A 27,028-nucleotide genomic window follows, 5' to 3' on the forward strand; every position below is an offset into this window, starting at 1 on the left:
AGGGCGCCATTACGCTCGGATTTATTTTTTTATGTCCCTTTCTTCCGTTTCCGGCGGTGGCCGCGTATGTACAGATACAAGCCGGGCCTCAGAACAGACCCGGCCCCCGCCGGCTCTCTCTCCAAAATAGTTTGTTTTTGTGTTTTATTTAAACATACCGCAAACAATATGTTCTATAGACACCACGACCTGATATGCAAAGAGAACACACCGTGATTTTTTTAATATGGCAACAATCTTCGGTTGCGGTCACTCACCTCGCAGACACACCCTCACTCACACTCGCTCACTCACTCGCCCTGGTATTGTACATGGAATCTACAGTTCCTTGGCTGTACATGGCCACGTTTTGGCCATGTGTTGTTTTTCTTTATAAATAAAGTTATTCGAGCTTTCAAAACGAAACAAAACCGCCAAAAAAAAAAAAAAAATCTTTTGAAACCAGATACATAAAAATGAAAAAAAAATAAAAATACATAGTAGTTGAAATAAATAATGTTTCAGAGTCACTGTATGTCTTGTCCTTGCTTTAGTATTTTAAGGCTCTCTCAGTGGCGGTGCGATGGACCCCAGGGGTTCTCCTGAACTGGACCCACGCAGCTGGAGGAGAGAGCCCTAGAACGGGTCAGCTGGAGCTCGCTAAGCTTTCTTCTTTTTATATATTTTATATATATATATATATTTATACGTAGATTTATATATTTCATTTTTTTTTTGCCTTCCCTGGCAATAGAATAAGTGTGCTTTATATTACAGATGAGCAGGAAAGTTAGCTGTCTCCAGCTCTCTCTCAGGCCTCTGGCACCAGGCAGCGGATGCTCCGTCTCTCGCTCTTGGAACATTAGTGCTACTGTCTGCGGGATTTAGATTTCTGTACATCGACAGCAATGCACGCTCTGCCTTTGCTGTTTTTGTTTTGTTCACATACCAGTATTTGCTTTGATAACACATATGAAGATTCATTTACACGTAGTATTCCTTGTCCTTATTTTTCTGCTTCTTGTGGCCGCCCTTCGAGCCGTGCTGCTTTTCCTTCAGCAGAGCGCCGTTGCTCTGGGCAGAGTTGCTGATGTAGTTCCGTGTCTCGTCCACCTGGTAGGAGCCCTCATCCCTGTTTCTGTACTTGTACATGGCATACAGGAGGATCAGGATGCAGAGGGCAGCGGCTGCCACAATGCCGACGACCATTCCCGTCGTGCTGCTGGACTCCCGGACCACCTCAGAAGCCCCCGGGACCCGTCTGCTTCCTGGCATCGTGGGGTTTGCTGTGGGCACATTACGGAACATGGGGGGTGTTATTAGCGGACTCCTGAGCTTGGTGCTGTCTAGCTCGTAGGTAGTGGGTAACGGTAGCAAGACTATATCAGGCTGGGGTTTGAACTCATGGTTATTCATTTTGCCAGCTAGGACCATGGGCACCATCCCAGATGAAGACGTGGAGCGTATCAGCTCAGGGGGCAAACTTGTGGTAGAAGTCCTACCAGCTTCAGAGACTTTGTTAGGTCTAAAGTCCTTTGATCCCCATTTGGGCGCCTGTGATTTGAAGCCACCATCGAAGAATGATGTGGAAAGGCTCTTATCTGTTACCAAGGAGAGGGTGGTGTAAAAATCTTCATCATCAGTAGGGGGCAGGTTAGAGTCAAAGGTTTCCCCTGAGCCATACCCAGATATCACCAAGCCATCATCATCATCACAACCATCGCTGCCTTGGTCCGATAAGCAAGGTGACCCCGCCTCAGGGGTCACAGACAGGGAATCTTTGGTGGTCTCATTTATGCTGAGGAGTGGTCGGAAGGTGGGGGAGGGAGAGATGGAGGGTGCACGTGTAGCTATGGTGGGGATATCTAAAGGATCTTCTACAAGGACGGGGATCACTAATTCCCCTCCTAACACAGAAAAGGGAAAATAGGAGGGAGAGAGAGAGAGAAAAAAATGCAATTAGTAAGCGGTCACTGCGGCAGTGTCAGCGACGAATGGACGAGCTGTGTATGCGTGATTCCGCCATTTGCTCTACTCTCCTAACCTGGCTACTAATTTAATGTCCGGGAAGATGGGATTTCCAAATGTACGGAGAATCCTGCTGGCAGGTATAAAGAGCAATTTAAAGATAAGCATTAGGGATTACATTTTATTTTGGGGCGCAATATATGTGCGGACTCCCACCAGCGCCAGTACCCTGAATTCAGCCTCTTCTTACCTACCATAACCCACGTGCCCCTACCTACTGACTACCATGGTACAAGTGCATACACCTACCACGGGTCACCTACACACAATCTCCGCCTGTCGCGGCCCACCTACACACACTGCCCTCCTACCGGGGCCCACTTTCACACCGCCTGCCTGCCGTGGCCCACCTGCTCACTCGCCCACTGCGGTGACCGTGTGCCTTTTAAATGTCAGTGGGGTTATTTACCTGTTGACCGACCCCAGGCTGTCCTCAATGCATGCGGTAATATCAGACGATATCCTCTGAGGCACGCTGGGGACCTGGTCGTGGGGTTTGCTTTATGCTGCAGCGGAGCACCTAAGGGTCTGTCTCCCCCTGGGCACATACTGGGGCATTTACGGTGAAAGCTCGGCAAGAAGCCTCCTCTCTTCTCTTTTCTATAAGTCTTGGGTAGGGCCCTTCATCCACCATCATCGGTTAATCCTACTAAGCTAATGTGTATATGAAATACAGCTCGTGGAATCACACAATACCAGCAGAAATCAAAATAAAACACCAAAAAAAACGCCCAAATGATAAAAAGAACATCCCCCACAGAGCACGGCAAATTCAAAGAAATCATGTTGGAGTCACAGACCGGAAAGAAAGAAACTCTGAAAACGATGAATTGTTAAAATAAGAGGCAACTGAAATGAACTGAAATAAAGATCCCCAACGAAACGGCTTAAAAATGAGAAACAAAAAATACCACCGGACAAAAATATAATAAGACGGAAGAATTAGAAGAAAAAATACGTTACTGTGCAGTTGACTTACATCCACAAATTGCCCGCATGTTTTTTGGCATGTAGAAAAAAGATTTACAAAACAAGCTGTATAAGAATGTCAAATCGATACATTCTTGTCATTTGATTTTTTTTTTTGCTAGCTAGTGGGTTTTTTTTTATTATTTTTAGTCGTTCTAATAAAAATATAACAATGTTTAGCGAAATGATTTAAAATCAGTTTTTTCCCCCAATCATCTGGGAATCATCTTTTTTTTTTTTCTTTTTCTTAAGACAAGGAATGACACAGGTTAGGTGACAAACACAAACTCACAGCACGACAACACAAAGAGAAAAACCCTACACCGTAACAGCGTCACGTGCCACTTCTTTTTCTCTGTTGCTGATTTGCTAATTTTTTTTGGGGGGGGGTCAAGTTTATAATTATGAATAGAAAATATAACAGAGAACGTAATGTAAAAGCCTACAAAGGATGACACTGAGACTGATATTGTTTTGGGGTTTTTAAAATTTTATATTTTTGCTTTTTTGAGCAAGTTTATTTAGACTGGAAAAATACCCAGTCAGCTTAAATTCATACGGGGGGGGATCAATTTGGCCATATATTACTTTCACATTCTGCTTTTTGCCTTGGGAATGAATCAATCATATTGGAAATCATCTAACGAAATGAATTAGAGAGGGTGTGAGAAGGTAAAAAAGGTGAGAGGTAAGGGTGCCAGGAGAGGTCAGATCTATGAGGACACTAGACATTGGATGAAAATGAGTAGGCCGAGGGTATGAGCCAGTTGCCATGTCCATGATAAGGCGTTACGAAGTGATCTAGCAGCTTTTGAGCTTCTGGCTGTAAGGAAGGGACAGGCAATATACGAAAAAGAAACAAAAAAACAAAAGAACAAAAAATGAACATTTGCATGCCCATCTAGAAAAAGCAAAACTCTAAACACTGAGAATGTAACAAACCCTAAACTGCAACTTTTCCGACATGCAAATCACCTTCTAGTCCGCCACCCACCCAAAAAGAGTCAGTTCCACACCAAACAACCCAAAAAACAATGTTATCGCTATCAAAAATACCCCCCAAAACTTTTTTTCTTCTACTAAAAAAATATATATTTGTATAGTTAGAAGTGGAAAAAATGAGTGATTTTAACATGTAGAGCAGAGCAAAATCAATTCACAACAAAAGGGGCTCAGGGTTCGAGGCAACTTAATTTGGAACAATTTTAGCTGCGGGCCAGATAGCAAGGGGTGTGACACTAAAGGGTTAATAATAGTAAAAAAAAAACAGGGGCATGGGGCAGTTTTATGTGGCTTTTAGTGTCAGACTGGCTCCTGTGGAATGTGCGAGGAGTTATCTGAGAAGTTTGTGGCGTGACCTCCACAGGGGCGGCAGAAGGGCCGAAGTCCGTTGGTCCGAGCAGCTAAAGTTGTTCCGTTTATGCATTAAAAATGGCAGCATATTCTGAGGCTCGTTTAATGCAGGGAAGGGCAGAACTGTGGAACCAAACCAAGCATCAAATAAAGGGACAGTCTTCCCGAGGAGATGTACATCGACAAATAAAACTTACACGGACTAAAAAAAATATTATATTCCCACGGGGAGGACAGGAGCCGGTCCCTAGATGTCCAAACATAAGGAATACTTCACAGGGTTTTCTAGCGATGCACACACAGACTGCATGTATGACACACGCAGACCGCTCTTTGGCCTGGAGATGCAACACTTAAGGCTTATCAGGTTAAAGTTATTAACGTTATGAATCCCCAGTATTTATAGCTTAATGCCAGAGGAGCGTGTATCTCTTTGGCTTTATAATATTCAGTTGTGAGCACAATAATCGCAATAATGTATCCACAGAGCGTGGCCGTTATAGTGGACGCCCTTCTAGGAAGATTCAAGGCTGTCTGTCTGTGCATGAGATTGAGTTTAAACCAACAGTGGGTCGTTCTGGGCTGCAGGGTATCAGTGCATGCTTTAAGTTGCATTTAGGGAGAGTATTAACAAAAAATGATCAAATCCCAGCGAGCAGAGGGTGGTTTGGGGTAACACATAGGGGCAGACAGAGGAGGAATGACTGGAAGCAGCAAGTGTATTGGAGATAATGGGAAGGGCATCGCCCGTGGGTCCAGCGGCCAGGATCGTTATTGGCAGCTTTATTCTAAAAACGACATTGACCCAAGATAGGGATGAGCCTTTTGACGCCTTTGTCTTGGGCTTATGATCACTTTCACCTGCACTGACACATTCTGATAGAGATGGACGTTTGACGTCTTCCCCCTATACTCATAGGCCAAGCTGCCCTGCTAATACCTCACAATCTGCTAATCGTTCCGTCTGGGAGCGTTTTACAGAACCGGCCTCCAACTCGGAGGTCTGGGTGACTCGGTAATGTGTGCCGGGGCCACCAGCTGCTGGTTAATTAACTGCGACGCCTGGCCATCCCTGAGGCATTTTGGGCAGGCCTCACTTAAACTAAAAGCTACAGATCGGGCAAAGTCAGGGAAGACACCCTGGCCTAGCACCTGACAACCTGGCTTATCCTGGACAGGGAAGAGATAAAGATACGATGCACACGGCAAGATCCTTGTTCCAGCTGCCTCTGCGAAATAACCAACTACGCTGAACGTCTTCTGGTGGTCACAAAATGAGTCAAAAGCAGGAGAAATTGAAATTTTATCTTTAATCGCATTTAAGATCCTTTTATTGGTTGTTGCTGTTCTAATGGATCTGCTTTGAAAAGTAAAAACTACAAACATTTACAACAAAAAAAGAATGGACTATGACAGTGGTGAGTATATCAGAACCTACGAGATCTGCAGGGGAAGCATCTACGCCTGTGCGGCACACGGTGTCTAACGGGACACGAGCTGCTTCCATTCACTACACAAGGGATCACCCACAGACATGAGGTCAAATAAAGCACTTAACAGGTGTCTTAGGAGACCCAAAACGCATCTTTTAATTCTGTAACTTCGCACCTGGTCTCTGGCTGGTCCTACTGGAGATTCCACAATGGAGTGCTTCCTTAACCCCGCATCAGTCTCTGGGTACCATGGCCCATCCTATCACTGGTTTTACCTTAAAGCCCACGAATGATTGGAGTGACCGGTAGCCAATGCCTATCATCCTAGCCTTTAGCTCATTTCAGATAAAAGGATAATTCGGAGCCCTTCTAAATGAGAGCAGGAAAACACGGTCCCGATCACCGCCAGGGTCATATTTTTTACGTTTTTTTTGCTTCTGATTAGATACACTGAGCTTGGCCTCCACTTTTAAGAACTCCATATTAACGACAAGTCTATGTCACAATCTAACGGAGGCTGGACTTCACCCCAGTGGAGGAACAGGCTGAGCAGCGGAGGTGCTTTGATTTTCTGTTTTCTGGACGGACTATAAACATAATAGTTCTACCCACTCAGGACGGAGCGAGTAATGGGAAGAAGAAAGGCCCAGCTACTTTGGGTTTAGGAAATGTTTTAAAAGCCTAATTAACTAGAAGTCACGGCCTGAAATGTAGGGCACAATACATGAAAGACTTCAGCAGTTTGATGTCAGCAGGAACCTTCTTGATGGGTAACTTCTTTCCTCCACATCGCTCAGTTTCATTAAAAAAATAACATCTCAATTAGTAGGACAGGCTACAGACCGCTCGCTGAATGCCTGCTCTCGGTTTTTAAAAGGCCTGTTTAACTCACGTGTGCCGCCGGCCTTTAATTTTTCACAGTGTGTTTTACAAGCTGCTAAAGTTCAATTGAATCAATTTCTGAATGTCAAATCGCATCTTTTTCGATATGACTCTTTTCCGTAAAGGGGGTGAATTTCTTGGTACAGTTGGCTGCGCTGATCTGCATCTTGTGCCAGGCTGGACGGTGCAGGAGGGCAGCGGAGCGTCTCTGTAAAGGTTCCCATCTGTGTAGTGAGCGTGGGCAGGAGTCCGGTCCTGGTGATTTCTTCTAGCAAGCCTTCTCTGACGCATTGATGGACTTATTTCACATGACAATCAGCACCATAGTGATAAAGAAGGTGAAATGAATGATGATGAATATGTTAAAGAATAAATTAATCATAAGGGGAAGACGGACTAGAAAACTTGGACAATGTGATTTTTTTCTTCCAAATACTGGGATGATACGGCATTGCGTGCCAACGAATTCTAAAAGCCACAAGAGGGCGAGTGGAGGTCTCTGTCAGGGGCCACAAACGATGTAAGAGCATAACATGAGCAGGCGATTCTGGGCCACGCGAGGATACGAGCGGACAGAGAACGCCATGTTTGCAAATGACAAGTGCAAGGAATTTAGGATGGTTCAGTAAACCTCCACAAGCTTCGTGTTCCTGTCCCCGGGGTCTTGTTTTTTTGTGCTTTTCTCCAGAAATATATTTCTGAAACCTTCTGCTCTCTCTGGGTATCGACAGGGGACGGAGCACGTTCTTCTTGTGGATTCCAGCTTTTTCAATTTCAGTTTAACCCACAAAGAAGAGAAGGACCCTTCTCAGTCAGTCCCCAGAAATATCAGGGGAGAAGCGCACCTCTGTTCCTGGTCCATCCAAAGCTCCCCCAGAACTGGAGTTTATGCCCTATGGCTCGGATTTGAGCCATATCTGCCTCCGTTATGAGGGACCGAAAACAGTCCCCTGCCAAATTGCCACAGAATTCGGCGGACTATAGTATCCCTATAGACTTCAAGCTCATGGATAAAGAAATCTGCCACTCGGATGCGTTTTGCTACGTGACGGGTGTGAGATCAGCCATTGTGGAATCTCCTTGGGGAAGGATTGGGGTGAGACAGGAGAGGGTGATGGGGAGATGGAAAGCACGACAGTCTATAAAAGAACCAGCAAAAGAAAAGGCAGCTATCGCAGTCATCATACACAGCGACCAACCCAAGAGAGGATGACGCACAAACATCATGCCACAGAAACGCAAGCACATGGCGCACGCAGCTCGACGGCTGGCATGCGGCCAGCGGACACTCAGGGGATTCTGCTGTTAAGTGAGGGCTCGCAGGCTAATGAATGGCATGCTGCAAACCAGGAATGATTGCTGCGCAAATTAAATGTACAATGGACACTATATGGCGGCAATAAAATTATTTGTAATGCCATCTGGGCTGGACGGGGTATGCAGGGCTGGCCAGCTGCTCCTTGCTCTTTTCCTTCATTTGGTTCCAGAAAGAGAACTTCTGCTCTGAAATATACTACACCGCAGTGTACTATACGGTACCATAATAGTGCACCGTACAGTACTATAGCGCCCCATGTTACACATCCTCTGCTATACAATACCATATAGTGCACCGTAAAGTACTATAGTGCCCCATGTTACACATCCTCTGCTATACAATACCATATAGTGCACCGTAAAGTACTATAGTGCCCCATGCTACACATCCTCTGCTATACAATACCATATAGTGCACCGTACTGTACTTGTAGTGCCCCGTACTGTACTTGTAGTGCCCCATGTTACACATCCTCTGCTATACAATACCATATAGTGCGCTGTACTGTACTATAGTGCCCCATATTACACATCCTCTGCTATACAATACCGTATAGTGCACCGTACTGTACTATAGTCCCCCATGCTACACATCCTCTGCTATACAATACCATATAGTGCACCATACTGTACTATAGTGCCCCATGTTACACATCCTGTGCTATACAATACCATATAGTGCACCGTAAAGTACTATAGTGCCCCATATTACACATACTCTGCTATACAATACCGTATAGTGCGCCGTACTGTACTATAGTGCACCATGCTACACATCCTCTGCTATACAATACCATATAGTGCACCGTACTGTACTATAGTGCCCCATGCTACACATACATCCTCTGCTATAAAATACCCTATAGTGCACTGTACTGTACTATAGTCCCCCATGCTACACATCCTCTGCTATACAATACCATATAGTGCACCATACTGTACTATAGTGCCCCATGTTACACATCCTCTGCTATACAATACCATATAGTGCACCGTACTGTACTATAGTGCCCCATGTTACACATCCTCTGCTATACAATACCATATAGTGCACCGTAAAGTACTATAGTGCCCCATGTTACACATCCTCTGCTATACAATACCATATAGTGCACCATACTGTACTATAGTGCCCCATGCTACACATACATCCTCTACTATACAATACCATATAGTGCACCGTAAAGTACTATAGTGCCCCATGCCACACATCCTCTGCTATACAATACCATATAGTGTATGAACTAAGCAAGCTTCAGAGCGATCAGGAGGAGGAGAGAGGTTTATAGGGACAGGCAGAGGAGAGGGGGCTCTGAAGATTCAGCTTTCTTATTTCAGTGTATTGGGGTTCAAATTGCTCTAGACTTTTCCTTGACAGGAAAAGAGTTTATATTCATGGCACCAATTCTAATTCTCACGATGGCAGAAAAAACAATTTTGTTGCCTCTGTTCAAAAATATAGAGAGGTGTTTGGGTTACGATGGAATTGATAAAAGCGCTTACAGTTTAAAATAAAAAGCAATGGAAAAAGACGTTTAAAAAAAAAATAATGAAAACATTTGATATGAAAGACATTTAAAAAAAAATACTGAATTATTCAAAAACACCAAAAAAAGTCATGCGGTGCAATATGAAGTGGATCAACAGAAAATGAAACAGAAATATATACAGTTTGTATATATTTAACCAATACGTGTAAACCTTTACCTATACACGGGTACAAGAAATGCTGGCTTTTCTGGCAGGGACTGGCATACATGGAAAGGCCACGTGTTGTTTGCACTGAATTCACATGCAAATGATCACATTGCGGGATAACCTTTGAGCTTTAACCTGCTCCCGGCCGAGGACACGTTACCCCCGGGCATTATGCTGCAGGCCCCCCGCCGAGGTCTGTTGTCTCGTCACTTTCATGCCACGTTCGTAAGCAACAAAAGCCGGTGGGAATTTGCACAATAGTTGTGATGAGCCTGACCCCCTCTCACTATCTGTGCACGAGCGGCACCGAGAAAAAATTGGGAAATGGCGAGGATAAGATCTTTTCTGGGAAACCTCCGACAGAACAACCAAAATAAAATCTACCAGACGCTGAAATGTGATATTTATGCCCTGGGTTTGGCATCCGTACCCTATAAACAGCATGTTCACAATCGTGGTGATCCTGAAGGAATGTGGAAGGCGCCAGCCGCCATTGTGTCTTATGGTGAAAGCCAAGAAATGTATCCTGATACAGACTGGGAGAAATGCTTTGGGGTGAAATAACGCCTGGTGTCCAGACAATATAGGACCTGGACCTGGATATAGGAAGGGATTAAACGATTAAATTATTCTCCACGTACTAATTGCCCCACTTTATTCTTGCTAACCTCAACAAGTATTGGCTTGGGAATGGAGGAAAGTTATAGTATTCAGGCTTTTGGTCATTGTAATGGAAGAAGCTGCAGATTGACCCAAGTCTTGCGTCCAGTAACGGGATTGTGCACCAACGTGAGTGCTTACTTAATAAAAAAACGGCAGTATCTGTTCCTCATCTGCCTGCTTTCTGGGCTCCACGATCCCAGGCGTGATCAATCAGGTTAGGACAGAGAGCGAGGTTTCTACTAACACATCCCGCTTCTAGAATTCTCACACCGGTTCTAAAATGTTAAGGAACGGCACAGCCAGGCTTATAACCCCATCCCTGGCGGAGAGGCCTGCAACACAACATCGAGCAGTAAGAAGAGAAGCTGCTCGCTACGACGGAGTGATTTCACCCTTCACCAGGTTTAACTTTTCTGGCCTTTTGGATTTCTTCATTTTTATTTTTTTTTTTAGTAAGAAGAAAAAAAATTATAATTGTCTCTAAACACATGCTTTCCAGGTTTATTCTGGAAGAGAGGACATGATCATGTCTGCAATGCATTAGTCTAGACAGAGCATATATATGTGCACACAGACACTTATATATGGTACACCCCCTCAAAACAGGAAGAGATTTGGGTCAAACACATACATTTAAATTAGAGCTGAAAATGTATCCGTTATTGAGGTGGATATATTTTGCAGCGTTCATGGCAGGCAGTATATCTGCATCTATTGTCTTATCAACGACAGTCTGGGCTGGGTGCAAATCAGTTACAGCCCCTACATGACATTTGCCATGATTTCTGCCTCCAGCATCCCATGGAGATGAGGGAAATTGCCAAGGTTTGCGATGTCTTTAGAAAGCCGATCCGGTGCCGGGTTCCACGGTATGATGTGGTCGTCCGGGCACTGTCTACGGGAGGTTCTAGCACCGAGACTATAGCGCTCTTTAAGTCACACTCTTAAATAGAGTATGCCTGTTCACCCCAAGGGCCGTGTCTTTCTGACAACAATAGCCCCACCCGGACACAAATACAGGTCCCCCAACCTAGTCCCCAGGACCCCATTAATGCCCCCGTTCCCCTAAGCCTCTTCTTCATGGGATTGGATGCTTCGGGTTAATTTATATGCAGAGAGAGAGAGCAGACAGACAAAAAGATAGCGAGATACAAAGCCAGACAGACAGAGCAGGACAGACAAGTACATATAGTGTTTATTTACATGCCTCTTCTACAATATATACATGGCAGGTATGTATATATTACCGTGTACTAATGAGGATATAGAATTAATGCTTCCGGTAATTAGCAAGCAGAAATTACACTGACCTGACGTACCTGTGGCAGATTCACAGTCCACGCTGTCTTCGTCATCGCTGGTGATGGAGCATTCTGCCGAGGAGACGAGCTCGTCCGTGAGCTGCGGGAGAATAGGGGACAGGCTGCGTTAAGGGAGACCAAAGAACTACTTGGGGAAAGAGGAGAGAAACCAAAAAAACTTTTATGAATTGCAAGAGATTTTATCGATTTAACTTCAATGTGAAAGAAAGTTGTTTTTATGAATTTCGTCCAATAATAAGTTCCCCGGGGAACAGAGCAAGACCCGTCTCACAAACCCAGGCTACAGCTTCGCTGCCATAAACGCCTGGCCGTCAGAATGCAGACTATCGCTGGGAGCTTACAATCTATTCCTTCTTGTCACTTGGAAGCCTGTGGTTTGGCTATTTAATATCTGCACCTCCGCCGGGACGCAGCTTCTGGGGCCCCAGAAATAAACCTGTCACTGACCCCTCAAGTGCTTTAGAATAAAACTGTCACAGATCCCTCGCTCCGGCTTTTTATGTCCTTCGCTCTTATTACTAATAATCCAGATGACACGTGTGATGAACGGCCTGCAGCAGTCCGTGGATAATATACGGAGTTCCTGCGCGCTGATGGATGCGCCTCTCAGACTGATTAACCCTTTAGAGTTTGTTTGCGGCCAGTTCATTTCGTGTCACTTAGCACCCTGGCCACAGAACCCCACCTGATGGGCAAAAGGGCACCGGTTAAAGTAGTAATGAGGTCTCTGGAACAGTCACTTTCTGTGTGAAGTGTATATAAACGTGTGGCTAAAAGCAGAGCACGTAGGGCGACAGAAGCGTCAGCTCCCTTGTCCTGTGCTCTGCCAGCAGATGCCATCTCTTACTTTAATGCCCTGTGTGAGGAGGCAGCCCCCCTGGAATCTGCCCCGCGCTGTCGACCGGTGATAAACGACCCGCCAGCACTGAATTACTGTTTATTTAATTCAGTTGTCTGCGTTGCACTTTATAGGGAGGACAGAAAGGCGGCTTATTAGCTATAACTCAGAGGAGCGGCGGCTCCGCCATAAAGGATATTTACTGGGGGCAGCTCTCCGGGAGCCTCAGTCAGGATTTATCCTGGTGAAGATTGATGGATAGATTCTTTTATCCGGATGCTGGTGTTCACGTGGGACACGCAGGAACACGGCTCCAGTTTGCACCATACAGCCAAGATATTAGAGGGGACTCTTAGGGCACTGGGAGAAATTACCCAGGGAGCTGTAATGGGAGGCTGCTGACATTATTCCTGCACATGCAGATAGACAGTGACATATAGCCCTGACAAGTGTCACAGGCTGAATGACACACTACAGAGAATGGCAGCGCAAGATAAGCAGGGTTATTACAAGGGGGTCGGAAACACTGCCTGATACAGAGCACCGTAATTCATTCGCACAAGCAGCGATGTGTCATTCTCACCCGAGGGACGGTCGGCAGAGGTCAGAACCGCATTCTCACAATCCAGCCAAGAGTTTATGTTCTTGTATTACAACCACACAAGTCAAATGCATGATGTAAATACAGCCAGGCTGTCCCAAAGAGCTGCCAATCTGGCCAGCAGATCCATGAGTGGATTGCACTGAATTACACAGCTTGAAAGATCCATTATATGTATTAGCACCTGGTTTCATGAAACCTACCTCTGATTCAACCTCCCACATTTAACAGACAGTTATCGGTCATAATCGGGAATGGTGTAAATTCTTCTAATAATAATATTAATATTAAGGACACGCAGACCTGAACCCATCACAGTCACAGGTTGGCTGAGGATCTCAGGGTCTGTAACCCAGTGTGCTGGGTCTGGATTTTTTAATAATTTGGAAATGGCTATTACCAACCTCGTTCCTCCTGCCACTCCTCTTTTTCCTTTCACCCCTGCCTGCTAAAGGGTTAATTCACTTGCCTCTTCCCTTCAGCTGTCCTCCAGGACCCGTACAGGGTATGGTTACCGCAGCAGGCAAGCACACCGCTAATAACTCTAATCCAGCCTTGCCAGATGCTTGCCACACAAGCAGCGGCATCCATCACATGTGGGCAGGCAGGAGATAAAGCAGAATGAGCTTTATGGCGCGCTGCGCTCCGGCTGATAATATGTCATCTCCTGTATTTATGCACTTGTGCTCGCCGACACTCGGGACGCGATCATTCCAGCAGATTAAAGCCACTTGTATGGTCCTGTCAAGGTCACCTCTGCAAAGTTACCCCGGGGTAGCATGGTGGCAAGACGCGGAAATAGTAGTGACCACCGCATGGAGAACAGAATCACACAGCAGTCCGTTCTCAAACCTTCTATACAATCAACCTGAGCTTAAAAGGTTAAACCTCTTTCTTTATGCTTCAGATTCCGGCTTTTATGTAGCAATCATCAGAACTCTGATCATCCCAAGGACGGCATTGTAGGAATTAGCGAGATTTTGCTTAGATTTCCAATCTGTGCGGATTCTTTGTGGTAGTGCTAATGAAGTCCTGCTTTCATTAACAAAGTTCCTTTCCCCATAGACCTTAATTAGTCTAATAGTCCTATTGGGTGGTTAAGACTAAGCAATTCTATTGTTTACCCTAAGGCATTTTTTTTATAAGAGTCTTTGTCCAATAGGTTCGGTGTGTAGCACCCAGAAAAGGCCATTTTGGAATTTGCTGAAAATGGCATTCTTTAGTGGGATTTATCCTTTAAAGTACTGTGTACAAACACAGATAATCATATCCCTGGATATAATAAAACCAAACGCTATTTGAGGTTATAAGAACCCGTGGAATTAAAACACACTTTTGGAGTCCAGGTTGTTTCTATGTAAAAGACGTGGCACTAGTGAGCAGGGACTGACTTGCACATGGCTGCCGTGCTCATCACATAAGGTGTTGAATATGGTTTGACCGGCAGTCAGTATATGCAGAAGATGGAGATTATCATTTTGGTTACCCAGGATATCGGGGTAATCCGCTTTGGATCGGGCCGGTCTCACGTCTCATAAAATGTCTCTGCTTGAAAAATGTGTTTATCTGCGGCGAGGAAATGACTTTCTGTCCTGTATTGATGGAGCAGCAGGCAGGCAGGATCTCGTCTTACTTTATAAAGCAGATTCAGAAGATTGCTTGAATCTGATGTGGGCCAACTGGACAGGAACAGCCATGCGGTTAGACAGACCACAGAAGACATCCAGCAGCGGCCTCGGCCCGAAACATCACGGAACGCACCTTACACCTCCAGTGACATCGTTCCACAATCCCCGCTTCCCTACGGCTGACGTTCCACAGATCAGGAGAATCCACAGAGAAGTAAAAATACCGCAGCTGCTTCTTCTACAAACGGTCCCCGGGCTGCATTCAGCGCACGTTCTGTAAATACGGCTTAATTTCTGCTGAACGTCCAGAGGGAATCGTCTTCCCAAACCCTTCGTTATTAGTGGAACTCGGCATGAGCCCTTTGCAGTAACACCGGCGGCTGGGGCGCCGGGAGCCAGTTCGCATTATACTGAGGCGCGGGAGCCAAAACTAATGGTATTTTCTGAAAATTACATTAATTGCATATATTTCCAGTCACCGGTACAGAAGGGCTCTGGCGTGAGAAGCGATGGGGGTCAACAGTGATGTCAGATTCCAGAAGTGTCTTCTCTCTTTGATCATTATGCGGAGCGGGACTGCCAGAGCGATCTCCTCGCAGTTCTTTATGCCCAACATGCCACGGATTGGAGGCTTTAGTGAAATTTGTCTCCTGCAAAATTACTACATAAAGCTTGAGAGGACAAGTCCTTTGTCGTGATACAATACGGTTCCAGCGACTGTGTGTTAGATATGGTTCTTCTCCATTAATGAGATGTTAGAGGACCTCAGAGGGACCCCCAACTCGGCATTCACTGGGTCCCCAGTCAATGGGTGAATGTACGCTCGAAACCATGGTGGTCTAATCCAGTAAGACGTTCGGTAGCCCCAGTTATCAGCGTATAAAGAGAGAGAAAACCCCAATGTCAGGTAGCCGAGGGAAAGTCACGACTGTCTGTTGGATCCTTGGACCCCAAGAATCCCCTACTCCGAGAAGACCCGATGTAACCCCCGACACTGCATAGTTAAACATGGGACATTTTCCATCTGAGCCCAAGTCCTCACATCAGCCTCTGTGCGCAGGCGTCAGAGCGCTGTCCCCGGTGCTGAAACCCCAGGCGAGCCCATCACCAGGCCATCTTTATTTTTCTTTTTCGGTATCCGATCAGGATTCGTTACACCGTCTGTTTTATATTCGAAGAATACAATGCGATACAATTACACATAACAATAGCGTGCAGAGCCTTTCCTTCCCTCCGTGGGAATTTTCTATTTAAATTATCGAAATCCTCCAGAGTGGAGCTAAACCGCTGGCGGGGATATGATTAAAATGCTACTTGCCGAAAATCGTTCTCCAGCTGAATCATTTTTTTTTTTTTTGTGATTATGGAAATATGGATTCCCCCCCCCATTTTGTATGAAATTTCAGGAATTCAGCATCAGGCCGTCCAATGCCGAGCGCTTCGATGTTAAAGATATTTTTTCTCAGTTCTTGGGTAAAAATACCTGAATGCAGTAAAAAGCAGAAACCACAAATCGAATGTACCCTCCCGCACAATGTGCCTCGAGCTACTACGGCTTTATCGGAAGAGAGAGTCTGCAAGGGAGCTGAACATCTCTCTCTGACTTCACTGCGCATTATGAAGGGCTGACCCCGGGCGCTTCTCCACCAGGAAGGGCTGAGGAGGCCCTCTCTAATGTATAGTTCAATCAGTGAACTGGCCTCTGTATAATGTATAGTTTAATCAGTGAGCTGGCCCCTGTATAATGTATAGTTCAATTTGTTTATCTATACATTACACAGGGCCACCCAGCCCTTCCTACAAGAGGAACTTGGCAGGTTTTGTTCTTCATAAGACAGAGTGAAGTTGGTCAGCTGGAGCCGCCTGCACTTTGTTTAGTGAATAAATCCCAAAACAATCTGCCACCAGTTCTGAGCTGAGCCCCACATAGGTCATGTTTTCTGGAACTCATGACACAGTCAGGTTAATAGCCGCGTGGCTGTAACCATCCGGAATATGCCTGTTGCTATACATCTGATCCATGTGGCCCAAGATGTAATAAGGGAAGACACAAGGTGCCCATTATCTGCCCTTTAACTGGAAGAACGACGTGTCAGGAATTATGGTTTTAATACAACACGAGGCCGTCGGCTGTGAGCAGACAGAACGTTACTGGGAGAGACATAATCACACCAGCCGGCACAGAGAGAAGATCCTAACAGACTGGCCGGGAATGGGCTCGCTGCTGATCCAGAAGGGTCCGGTCTCTGATCTGCCATAAAAACTCATTCACCCAGAAAGGGCCTTTATGAGTTAACCAACCGAGGAAAAAAACAGCCAACACACCTGTATTCAGGAAGGGATCATCTCTAGCTCAACATACGGCGGAGCAGAGTCGTGTTTCAATTATTATTATTATTATTATTTATTGTTTTATATAGCGCCATCAAATTCTGTAGCACTGTACAATGGGTGGACAGGACATAATTAAGATCTTCTAAGGCCTTTTTTCTAGTTAATGTCGTCTCGGAGAGTCCAGAAGAGTCTCCCTCTTATCGCATTTATTTCCTGCCCCAAGAGAATGTGACAAAGAGCTGCAATAAAATATACATTCCGAACATGTTTAACGCGATATCGCATCCGCTCGCTTCCCGAGGCAGTGATGTTAATGTGACTATTAACTAAATTACAGCAATTAAAGAAAATCCGAGCGACAGGAGAGGTCTGCACCGTCCCACCATAACAATTACAGAATACAGATACTCAGTGTTATCCAGAATTTTCCCCTCCACGCTCCACATCAAGCAATGTGTGGCAGCCATTTAGTAGACTGCGGCTTAAGCGCTGCCCATTGGCGCAAACAGAATCTTGACCAGAAGCATCAGTTTACAGATAACCTGCGCATCTCACGCGGCCTCCTATTAGACAAAACGGTGACTGATTTAGCGTGTTTCATAGAAACGTTACTGATTCAAACCCCCGGAAGCTGCTGTTTCACCAGCCGAGCCGGAAGAGCCGGGTCACCCACCGGGACGCAGTCAGCCGGTCTCTTTGGGAAGTGACCAGGGGGTTGCGAGAACATCTGCAGCCGCACAAAGCCGGCCGAATCCTATCCACAACAGAGAGTGATTATCGAGAGAAGAGCACAATCCAGTGTGAATCGTCTCATTTGTGCGATTTGATGAAGCATTTTGTCGCTCTGCCCCCCCCCCCATGCCCTGGCGGCATCTGCAACGCACAATATAGTTAAATAACCAGCGTCAGTCATCATGCAAATGTGACATTTCAAGGACGCCGTATGTTCTTAAAGATTTGGATAGAAGATGGTTTTTAACTTTTTCACACAGCTTATGATTTTGGGGTGTTGTGCTGACTGGGAGGCGAACATCTCTTGGTGGGCAGAAAAAAAACCACATCAAATATGATTTAAAACATTTAAAATAACGCCAAATCTGTTTGGTGTCATGGTGACCTGTCCAGTAGCTTCAGTTATACGTACAATAAAATCATTCTAACACTGATTGGTTGGTGGATTAAAAGCTGCTAACATCATCGGATCTGCCAATTCTCTTATGGGGAAAGAAGAAGTGCCACACATGGCACCTACCGTGGATCCTGGAGAAGATCGGTTCTTCCTGGTTGTGGTGGTGGCCAGCGTGGTGGTGGTCTCCATAATGGTGGTGGACATTTCTGGTGGCATAGAGGTGGTTGGCGTTGTTCCCAGGATGGAGGGAACCTCTCCCACCAGCCTCACGCTCCCACTAATGTTGATGTGAGAACTATGTTCGGCCGCCATATTGAGCACTTTCAGGCCATTGTAATACAAGCCAGAGAGCTGACCCTGGAATGGGCGTCCTCGGTCCTTCCCTCCAATGGCTATCTGTGCCTGGGTGTTGAAGATGGTTAATGGCCGCCCTGCAAGGGAAATGGGAAAAGAAATAAGCTGTGTTACGGGCTCAAGCACCGGCAGCCACCTCGGCAGTTCAGTTTCAAACATTTCAATACGAAGCATTCTGGTACCTTATATACAGACAGAATCAAAACCAAATGACAAACGAACGCAAGGAAACCATGAAATCCAAGGACAGAACATCTCCTTTGGCTCCAGCAGGAACCCGCCATGTTTAGTGAATCTCCTTGGGCCCCACCCTCCGGTACCCCCGATACTCACTGGCATGCGGTCAGTACCTTTTTGAAAGGGAGGTCCCACTCTCTTGAACTCCGGACTCAGGAGTCTTGTAGCATCTTCCATTCCTGAAATACCGAGCCCTGGAAGACAGGGACCCTGGTATGGATAAATATGGCGGCCGGGAGTTTCCACAGAAACTTATCAGCCACCCTCGACTGTGACCGGCGTTTGGGAAAGAGTGGTTGCCGGCCAAGGCAGGCTGCCCACGGATGGCAATGCTATGCGGACTATGGCTCTCAATGCGTGGCCTCTGTAAACACGACAGCCTGGCCAAAGGGCACATGTTACCCACAACCATCATTTTGCCCAATGAGAGAGACAGAGTGCAGAGTGACTTCATCGTGCTGCCCCGCTGGTATTTTATTGAAGGCCATTGATCTCCGGCCGCGTTTATTTCTGGGATTTGAAATTCAAAAATACAAAGTCGGCTTCAGCCACAGAGGTAAAGAAAACCCAGAACAGGGTAGCTGGCGGGTAAAGGTTATGTTCTAATGATGAATCTGCCAATTATTTGTAGTATGGAGATAAAGCACAAAAATAATTCTGCAAATGTTCTTCTCATTTGGCTTTAAGTGGTTATCAGCAAGGCGTCTCCGCATACATTTAAGGACAGAGACTTCCCAGCCTAAATCTCTCAAAAACATATATTTGGTGGTGATGGTTGATAACCCGACCACACACTGATTGAGTGCCTGAGTTCCTCGCTGCTGGCCAGGCCTGGGGGCTGCATTCGACCCTGGACCATGTGCTGGTTTATAGACAGCGAGGTGCATGGCGCCTATGAAATGTTACAGGCTCTGGCTGGAAATTCAAGCTCTTTAAATGTAAACGGCACAGCCATCGGTTTGTGCTGATGTGGGTGTACAGCCAAGCGTTGGCTTCATGCCCATCCATATGTCTTGTGTAGGTTGGGGGATACTATAAGGGCAAGCCATTCATACGCCAGCACCATGCTGCGCGCCTAGAATTTGCACCATGGGTGACCCCTGCCCCCCCGAGCCCCATTATAATTATCATCACATGACGTTATCCGAACAAGATAGAGATTCATGCACAGCATTTCAGCCCATAAACTGAACAGCAAACACATGGGAAGAGAATCCCTGTCCACAGTTAATGGGGGTCCCAAGACCCTCGCTTGACTATCCTGCAGGCTGGGCTTATACGGTTCCCAGACCGTCCATCCACTTTCAGGGCGAATGTGTTCCCATTTGTTCAGTAAATGGTTGGAGGGGAGAGATTTCTGGAGAGCCTCCTCACTCAACCACGACTTTTTATTAGGAAACTTAAAGTCCGTGCATTTTACTAAATACCACATGTGGCCGCGTGTGCTTTAAGCCCAAAGAGGCGCTACGGCGGTTCTGCCCCCCCACAGAAACTTTGTTCCTTTTCAAAAACAAAATGAAACTAGAAATTCCAAAAAGAATGTTCGTGAAAAATACAAAGCGAGACGAATGAAGGCGGCTTGTTTAGAGATGAAGAAGGTGGGGAGTTTGCAAGCAGACGTACCATGCGGCAAACATGTCGGTGCAGGGGCTGCTGGGTGCCGGGCCATGCGTGTGCATGCTCATGGTTAAAGGGCTGTGACACTCCCACCAGAACTGAAATGCTGCCTGTGATTGGCTGGAAACTTACAGATGTCTACAGACTGATTGGCTGAACTTACTAATAACGATGTCACTTAAAATATAGAATAACTTATATATATATATGATATATAGGACGGCAAACCCCATCCCTTAAACAGTTATAGATATATACATATTATGAGCTAATTAGGCTGATTTATGGAGAATTTATGTTTTTCTGACTCGGATATGTTGCTGAGCTCCGTATTCGCCAGCTCCGAACTGCGTTACCCGCCCCACTTCGTATAGTGGTGCGGAGTCTCATCTTGTGTGAATCTGTGACAAGCCCCAGACCCCATGTGTCACGGTCCGTGGAGGGGGGGCGCATGCGGGGCACACATCATGCAGCGCTGACACCGTAAATACTGTTACCTTTGTCGTGCTGCCCGTCGTCTGGCGTCCGGGGCATTTTATAGATGGGTTTCTTTTGATACAGCTCTGTGTTCCCTTTAGGTTTAAAAGACATTATTAGCACCCCATCACCACACTGCACGCCACGACTGCCCCAGAACAGGGTCAGAGGGTAGGGCAACCACTGGACGGTCTGACCCCTGGAGGACAAGCCATATAGTCCTACGGATATTTCTGTCGCTTTTATGGAGCCATTTAGATTCTATCATTTTAATCCTACTTTTGTAAGGTGTTTAGCAGTTAAATTGCTTTCTTTAGAGTCTGTTTACGTATGAGGCCGGAGCAGCATCTGGAAGCCACAATGTCAGCCATTTATACAAAGTCCCTGAAATAATAACGCCGAGGCAGCGCAGGGATTATACGAGAAGAAGAGATTTTGCTTCGCTCACTGAATGTGATTTATTCACTCGCAGGAATGGAACGGATCTGCGTCCCCTACAACATGCGCAGCGGGGTCCTGCCTGGCACGGGAGCAGCAGCTTTCCTTAAATCATTGAGTCCCTGAACTTTGCCGAAGGCTTTATTTCTTAATCTTAAGAGGAACTTAAATTGTGGCCTCCTTTAATGTGAGGTTTGTCGGGAATATGAGGCTGTGACTTATTGCCCCATCACAGGACAGGGATCCAGCGCTCGGGAGGGAGAGGTAGGTACCTGGCACAGTGGGTCGCTCTCACTCCAGACCGCGGCTGTCTCTCATCTCAGAGCTCTATCTGGAGTGTAAACTTTATGGCTTTTCCTGAGTCAGTGCTGACTCCCTCGCCGTGGGGAGCAGTTTCAGGAATGAATAGTTAGTGCTTGCCCGGCACAAAACCACAAACCTCTTATCTACCACACTCGGGCAAATCTGGAAACACGAATACTACAACGGAGTTCGTTCCTGAGCTGCTTGACAGAGGCCCATCCTGACTCCGCTACTCCAGATTGTAGCTCCGTGAGGTTGGGTTCTTGTCAAGGTGCTAGCAGGTTTTTGATGTCTTGGGCCGGTTTGCTGACCGTGTTCTCTAACCAGCATTTTTGACTAGGGAGGCTTTGGTTCAAGGTTCTAGAGCAGTGGTTTCAGGTTCAGCTGCTCCTAGGTTCTAGAGCTTAATGTGGTTCTAGTGTTTCAACTTGTGTCAGCTCTGGTTTCTTAGCTGCTGATCTTTTGTGTGGATGTCACAGTTATGGAAACTGAAAGGGCCAATCAGGCCAGCTGCTAAAGTGCCTTAAATACATGAAATGTGGTCACTTAGTACTGCCGGTTAATGCAGATGATTTGGGGCGACGGCTCCACATTACAAAGCATTATATTTACTTACTACCGATAAGATCCGGGGAGGATTTCCTACATCAATAGTACACAGAACCACATAATTAAATTTATTTTAAGGGAATAAACTCTGAGAAACAGGACAGACAGAAGCGGTATTTTTTTCTGGAGGTGTATAAGCAGCGACCATCATGGCTTTCACACCTGCTGCTGCCAGGCTCACTGTTTTTTGTTGCTTTATGTAAGTTTAGGGGTTTATTGGGGCATTAGCGGGGTGACTGGGTGGAATTACCTCCGGGGAAGTGCTCGTTGACCGACCAGTTGTCCACTTGCAAGGTGGCGTTTCCTCCATTGCGCGTGTATCTCACCACGTGGTACTTCCCGTCGTTCACCGGGGTGCTTTCCTCGCGGATAGAAATGTCCGTATATCCAATGTTAAAGGTCACTCCAATTTTTCCCTGTTCCTGCAAAGAAAAGGATATTATGCTCAGCGAATTTGTATTTTAACACACATAGAGCTAACAGAAGCACGTACAGAAAGTCTTATTGGGGGCGACATAGAAAAACATATAAAGTTTCGGGACCTCAGAGGTCTCTTCTTCAGAGCTCCAATCAGTTACAAATGAATCACCTTAAGGGTTAAGAATGAGCGGCGTCTCAGCAGAGGATAAAATCGCACAGTAAAAGCATGAATACATTTGACTGAAATTGCACATAAATGTTGCACGTTCGTCCCTGGCTGGCAGCGTAAATGGCGGCACAGATACTCCTCAACCCCAGTGCTAAATGAGCAGGGACGTTCTTTAGACCTTTGACCCAGAATTGCCTAGTTTTTCCTAAGTCACCACAGTGGCTTAGACACCTCTTCCTTCTCCTACAGCACCCCCCCCTCTCACTGATCATGCCTGAGGCCATTGTCGCCTTACAGCAGCTCAGCCTTATGTCAGGCTTGTCTCCCACGGTACGCTGCTCTCTACGCTTTCCCACAAAATGACAGAAGCGGTGCTGTCAGCATCGAGTCGCGCAGAGCGTGACGGACTAAAAGGCAGCTGCACCGAGGGATCACCAACTCACAGGCTGAGTGCACAGGGGGCGCGGAGAAGGGGTCCCAGTCAGTCAGTCCGTCCTGCTAATACGACTGCGTCTGTCCAGAGCGGCACTCTGCCAACTGACAATCAAGATCATATCGCAGGACAGGCATTCCCTCGCTGCGCTCATTTTATTCAGTACAGGATCCCATTCACCACATCACAGCAGATACCGGCGGCTCTCATTCACCCACCAGAATCTCACCAACAAACTCAGCGCCGGGCCTCATTCACTCATTTACTAATTCATCACCGGGCCTCATTCACCCATCTACTAATTCAACGTCTGGCCTCATTCTCTCACTAATTCAATGCCGGGCCTCATTTAGGCATCTACTAACTCAGCGCTGGGTCTTATCCACTCATTTACTAATTCAGGGCCGGGCCTCATTCACTCACATACCTATCAGCCATCTGCAGTGTGCAGTATGTACCAGTCTCATGGTCTTTATGCCTCTTGTAGAGATTTAAACATCTAAAAAAAAATAATAATTCTTGCTTCACTGTCGTTGTTATAATGGTAATGATATATTCTAATATAATATAATAATACCCCCTACCAAGCAAATCATTGCATATTTAATTAATCTGATATGAATCCCTATTTAATTCACTTTATGTGTCTGCATTAAGGATTAAGTGTAGCGGTTGGATTAGTTCATTGCTGTTCAAATCATATAATTTCACGTCCAAAGCAATTTGTGCTTTTTAGGGAGAATAAAAACCCGACTCTCGTCCTCCTGCCAGAAGCAGCAGAATCAGGAGTTATTTTCTAGGTATTAGCAGTGGATTAGGTGCGATTATCTGGAAATTGCCTACCTTATGATGTGAGGCAATCAAGCCACCCACGCCATGCCCAGAGCCCGGATACTTCAGACCCATTTAAAGCTCCTTCTGAAGCAAACGAACAGAGGAACTGAACTGCAAGGAGAAGGTCTAGGGCCACGGGAGCCTCTACATGAACGGCCTCCCGCGATTCAAAATACATTTACACACTGGCACCTCACTCGCCTCTCTCTACACCTACTTACGCCGTACCTACGAGCGTGGACCTGCTCTGTGCTGCATATGGCGTCACAGCCAATTTAACTATACATTGCACAGGGCTGGCTCAGCCCTTCCTGCAGGAGACAGCCCTGCAGAATGTGCATTAAAGCTGCGACTCTCCCGCAAACTCCAATGCAGCGATTTGTCTGCCGAAGTATCTAACAGGTTGTGTTTCATCCACTGACATTTCCCAGAATCGTGCATAACACAAACACGCGTGACATGCTGTCGAACCGACGTCCTCTCCCCCTCGTGTCTGGCTTCCTGCGAAGTAAATAAATCCAAGAAGCAAACAGCAGGAAGCGTCTCCGGAGAGCGACCGTCTCCAGAAATCAATTCCTGTCTCTTAGAAACTTTGAGCCTTTTGAAGTGCAGACTGAAGATCTCTGCTGAGAGGCGGCCTCACCACCCACGTCTGGAGCTGCGCCGGAGCCACGGGGCAATTATCCAAGAAGTCTGCAGAGTAACCGAGGGGTCACCCAGACACACGATTCAAAGACCACTCGGTAATGGGAAGACTCTTGTGAGGAGAGCCGATTCAATTACATGCCCCAGGATGAAGCTAAGAGTGAGGGGTGACCGGAGAGACCATCAGAGAACAGAACTGGCACCCAATGTGCAGGACCCAAGATCTACTGTACCGGGAGGGGGTAGTTAGAGAATGCGAGCACACTGGAGAGGGTGCATAGGGGCATTTGGGGATATATAAAAAAGGGAGTTTTAAGATACTTAATAGACATGGCATAAACGAGACCCAAAAAGCGCCGATCTTCTGGTCACAACCTGGGAGAGATCCCGCATTGAGTGGGACTGAGCCTTTACATTATCCTGCTGTGAGTTGTGTGAGTGGGAGTGCTTTGGCCCACAATTTAGAAGGCAGCTCTCCTGGAGAGGGAAACCAGCAGACAAGAAAAGAGTCAGTGAGAGACAGACCCTCGGGGACAGTGATAGAGAGAGAGAGAGAGAGACCGCCATGAACGCAGGGAGATTGGTGAATGTCTCAATCGCAGGAACAGTCTGATTAATCTGCACTTGTTCTGCTGGAAGGTTCAAGGACTGTAAAAACCTGTCAGTGGGCACAAAGGCCTCGTCGTCTCATTCTACAAAATAGGGAGTGGGCACGGTGTCCCACCATCCAGCATTCAAAGAGTTAACACATGCCTGGCTCCCCCACGGAGCTCAGCCCCAGCACAGCACGTCTGGTCGGAACAGGGTTAACCCTCTAACGAATCCAACAAACGTAAATATTCCCCCAGAATCTATAATTATAACGAGTCTTAATTATTAATCAACCAACTGCTGGATCTTTGCCTTCATTTCGCACCATGGAACTAAAATGGAATGTAACAGGGCACGTGTAATTAGAACATGTATGGGACACGCATGAAGGTCCTGGGGCTCTGTATAACACAAAGCCCATATGATAAATTTATCGGAACCCCGAAAAACGGTTTGGAACCCCAGCTTGTGCACCCCACGCTCCCACCTAGCATGAGAACATGGCTATAGGTTATGAATTGGCAGGTACAGGGGGTAACATGAGGGTACAGGCTATTGGTGGGTGCAGAGGGGGTAACAACAGGGTACAGGTGGGGTAATATGAGGGAACATGCTATTGGCAGGTAGAAAGGGGTAACATTAGGGTACAGGCTACTGGCAGGTAGAGAGGGGGTAACAACAGGGTACACGGCAAGCTCTCGGTCAGCCTCCCCCTTCATCCTACTACACCCTCTCCTCCTTCCAACAACATCTGCTTCGGCTCGCGGAGTCTGACAGCAGATGCCCCCATCGCAGAGACGTTTGAAGGCATGGCGGAGATGTCCCCTGGAGCGGAGCGGATCAAGCTGGGAAAGGTTGCCGAGTCCCAGCAGACTCCAAGCAGATGCTTCTCGGTGTATAAATCATCCACTGTGCAGAAGGCTCATAATTAGGGAATGCAGAGTGATACATAATTTACCAATTCACTAAATTGGATGGAGAGCGGAGTATACTGCTGGCACCAGCCTGGAATACACAATGTCTGCACCCTCTTCCTAGGAGCAGAAAAGCAGCGCCAGTCCTCTGTAGCATGTACCCCCACTAGTCCCCCGGATCTTGCACCTCGGGTGGTTGAGAATGGCAGGCCCATAGGTTAAAGAGGACATTCATGCACCCTTCTGATACCACTGAAGGGCTGTGGTGGGCAGAATATCTGCAGATCCCCCAGTACCTCTGGAGTTACGCCTTGTAAATTTGGCCACCTCTCCGGCTTGGTGAATATACCAGGGACCAACATTCATGCATTGGGGTTATAGAGCTGCATGCCGTTACCCGCGGAAAGAAAAGGAGAAGATCTGCTAAACACCATACCTTTTGGCTAATAGAACTGCATTAGATTGTAAGCTCAAAAGCCAATAAAGGCATCACTTTAGCAAATGTTTTCATGGTCTCAGGTGAAGGGTCACAAGGATAATATAACAATTACCCTTCGTAACCAAGCAAATGCCCGGGTCAGCTACTGCCGGGGCGTTACCTGGACTCACACAGTGAATTGTCTCCCCAGTGAGGTAATTATCACCAAGTCCGGCAAACCCCAGGACTAGTAACCAGGCTTCAGGGCAAGCTGTGGGAGAGAGATCGGGGAACAGCTCGGTCTGTGACCTTGTGGAGCGATCGCAGATACAGACAAAGAACCTGTGTGGCGAGAAGCGTCTCCGGTCTCTGCGTCATTCCGCGATCCTACCGAG

At 46.5% G+C, this 27,028-nt stretch overlaps 1 protein-coding gene across 6 annotated transcripts in view; it reads right to left on the bottom strand.

Annotated features, from left to right (window-relative positions):
- Window positions 1-963: 963 nt before the first annotated feature.
- The window catches only part of LOC149275927 (neurexin-3-like), a 92,014-nt gene continuing 65,949 nt past the window's right edge, over window positions 964-27,028 (bottom strand). For 3 of the 6 annotated variants that reach the window (XM_089504107.1, XM_089504110.1, XM_089504106.1), the window contains 4 exons: window positions 22,460-22,631; window positions 18,298-18,605; window positions 11,642-11,723; window positions 964-1,265 (listed from right to left, as the gene is read on the bottom strand). In XM_089504107.1, the coding sequence (XP_089360233.1) occupies window positions 964-1,265; window positions 11,642-11,723; window positions 18,298-18,605; window positions 22,460-22,631 (864 nt within the window). Of the gene's footprint in view, window positions 1,581-11,632; window positions 11,724-12,938; window positions 12,954-18,297; window positions 18,606-20,879; window positions 20,890-21,067; window positions 21,138-22,446; window positions 22,632-27,028 lie in introns of all 6 variants that reach the window. The other 3 variants (XM_089504104.1, XM_089504105.1, XM_089504109.1) reach the window with 3 other exon arrangements.

Source organism: Sceloporus occidentalis, unplaced genomic scaffold (genome assembly GCF_023333645.1).
Source record: "Sceloporus occidentalis isolate IW3139 unplaced genomic scaffold, rSceOcc1.0.p SCAF_256, whole genome shotgun sequence".
In the NCBI taxonomy this organism is placed as follows: domain Eukaryota; kingdom Metazoa; phylum Chordata; class Lepidosauria; order Squamata; family Phrynosomatidae; genus Sceloporus; species Sceloporus occidentalis.